The following is a 1,443-nucleotide window of genomic DNA, read 5'->3' as shown; positions in this document are numbered from 1 at the left end:
TGAAGTAGAATAGCAATTACAAAGCTACCCTAGGAAGGCTTCATCACTTGTCAAGGCTACAATGGTCTTCAAACACCAGGTATGAAATAATTATTCCAAAATACATTGACACTGACTCAGGATTTCAGGTGAATAATTTCTGCTGTCACAATGATCTAAAACGTGCAACTGGGGAGATGTGCACAGGCTGTAACACTGAAGAAACTGCTGTAATCTAACTGAACTTTAGGAGTGTGTTGGATAAAATCCATCCAGGTTTACACCCTGCACAGTTCAAGCTACCGTGTACCAATTTATAGGAGTTACAGCAATTACAGCAATCATCCTGTCTGAGTCTTTGATGTAAGCGGCCCTTTTTTTGGTCATAGGCCAGTTCTCTGACTTCGCTAACGTCCCTTTAGAACTTTACCTTCCATGAGCTCGGCTAAGAACGGAATAGATTCTGGTAGCAGGATCAGGTAGTTCTCCTTCAGTTTCTGTGCAACTTCTACCAAAGCAAGCAGAGCAGCAAATCGGACCTAAAGGAAAACAATCATCTTTGTCAGGAAACAAACAATACAGTAGTTCCCCGGTTCCTCCCCACTGCCTTCCTTCCATATGTTTGTGAACTAGTTTCCCCTACTGAAGGGAGCTAGTTTTAAGCTAATTTTAATCTCAACATCAGGCTAATATTATTTCAAGGAAAAAAAGAGGTTGCAAGAAGCAGGTATTGTTGCTGGAAGTTATTTGATACAAGTCCCGAACTTGCCGTTATAATGCCGCTCTGTTCTGCTCTGATCAGAAGGACTTAGCTTGAGTACAGTGAAAAACAAAGTACACCCCCTGTATACATGTAAGGTCTCAAGTAGGGGAATCTTGACAAAACTGTAATAGAAGGTCTGATGGTTGACAAATAAATGTCTCTCAAGTGCCCCTTTCTTCATACGCAAACAGGTTAGCTCATATTCCAACAGCTACCGTATCTTTAAAAAACCCCGAAACACACAGTATGGAAGACATCCACAGGTGGAATACTGCCTGCTTACAGTAAGAGCAGAAGGCCATGCTGCACACATCTCTCTAGAACTAGGAAATAGCATTAGTACAATACCAGTATTTTAATTTAGGCTAGTATTTTAGCAATGACTTGACTAATCCACTTCTGTGTTTGGGGGCCCTCTTCCCATTTTCTACATGCAACAAAGAACCCCTGTTCAAATTCTGACAGCTCCCAACCTTTGCTTACAGTAAGAGCAGAAGGCCATGCTGCACACATCTCTCTAGAACTAGGAAATAGCATTAGTACAATACCAGTATTTTAATTTAGGCTAGTATTTTAGCAATGACTTGACTAATCCACTTCTGTGTTTGGGGGCCCTCTTCCCATTTTCTACATGCAACAAAGAACCCCTGTTCAAATTCTGACAGCTCCCAACCTTTGAGGAAGTGTGCCTCATTTTCAGC

The 1,443-nt window shown here is 41.5% G+C and overlaps 1 protein-coding gene across 1 annotated transcript in view; it reads right to left on the bottom strand.

Moving 5' to 3' along the window:
* Positions 1-1,443, bottom strand: part of HEATR1 (HEAT repeat containing 1) — a 37,655-nt gene that overhangs the window by 122 nt on the left and 36,090 nt on the right. The window contains exons 43-44 of the mRNA XM_010151773.1: positions 1,416-1,442; positions 405-518 (exon numbers count right to left, since the gene is read on the bottom strand). Coding sequence (XP_010150075.1) covers positions 405-518; positions 1,416-1,442 — 141 coding nt within the window. The remainder of the gene's footprint in view (positions 1-404; positions 519-1,415; position 1,443) is intronic.

This window comes from Eurypyga helias, unplaced genomic scaffold, assembly GCF_000690775.1.
Source record: "Eurypyga helias isolate BGI_N326 unplaced genomic scaffold, ASM69077v1 scaffold6635, whole genome shotgun sequence".
Taxonomy (NCBI): domain Eukaryota; kingdom Metazoa; phylum Chordata; class Aves; order Eurypygiformes; family Eurypygidae; genus Eurypyga; species Eurypyga helias.
The sequence above is the reverse complement of the archived record's forward strand: the minus strand, read 5'-3'. Positions and strand labels throughout refer to the sequence as shown.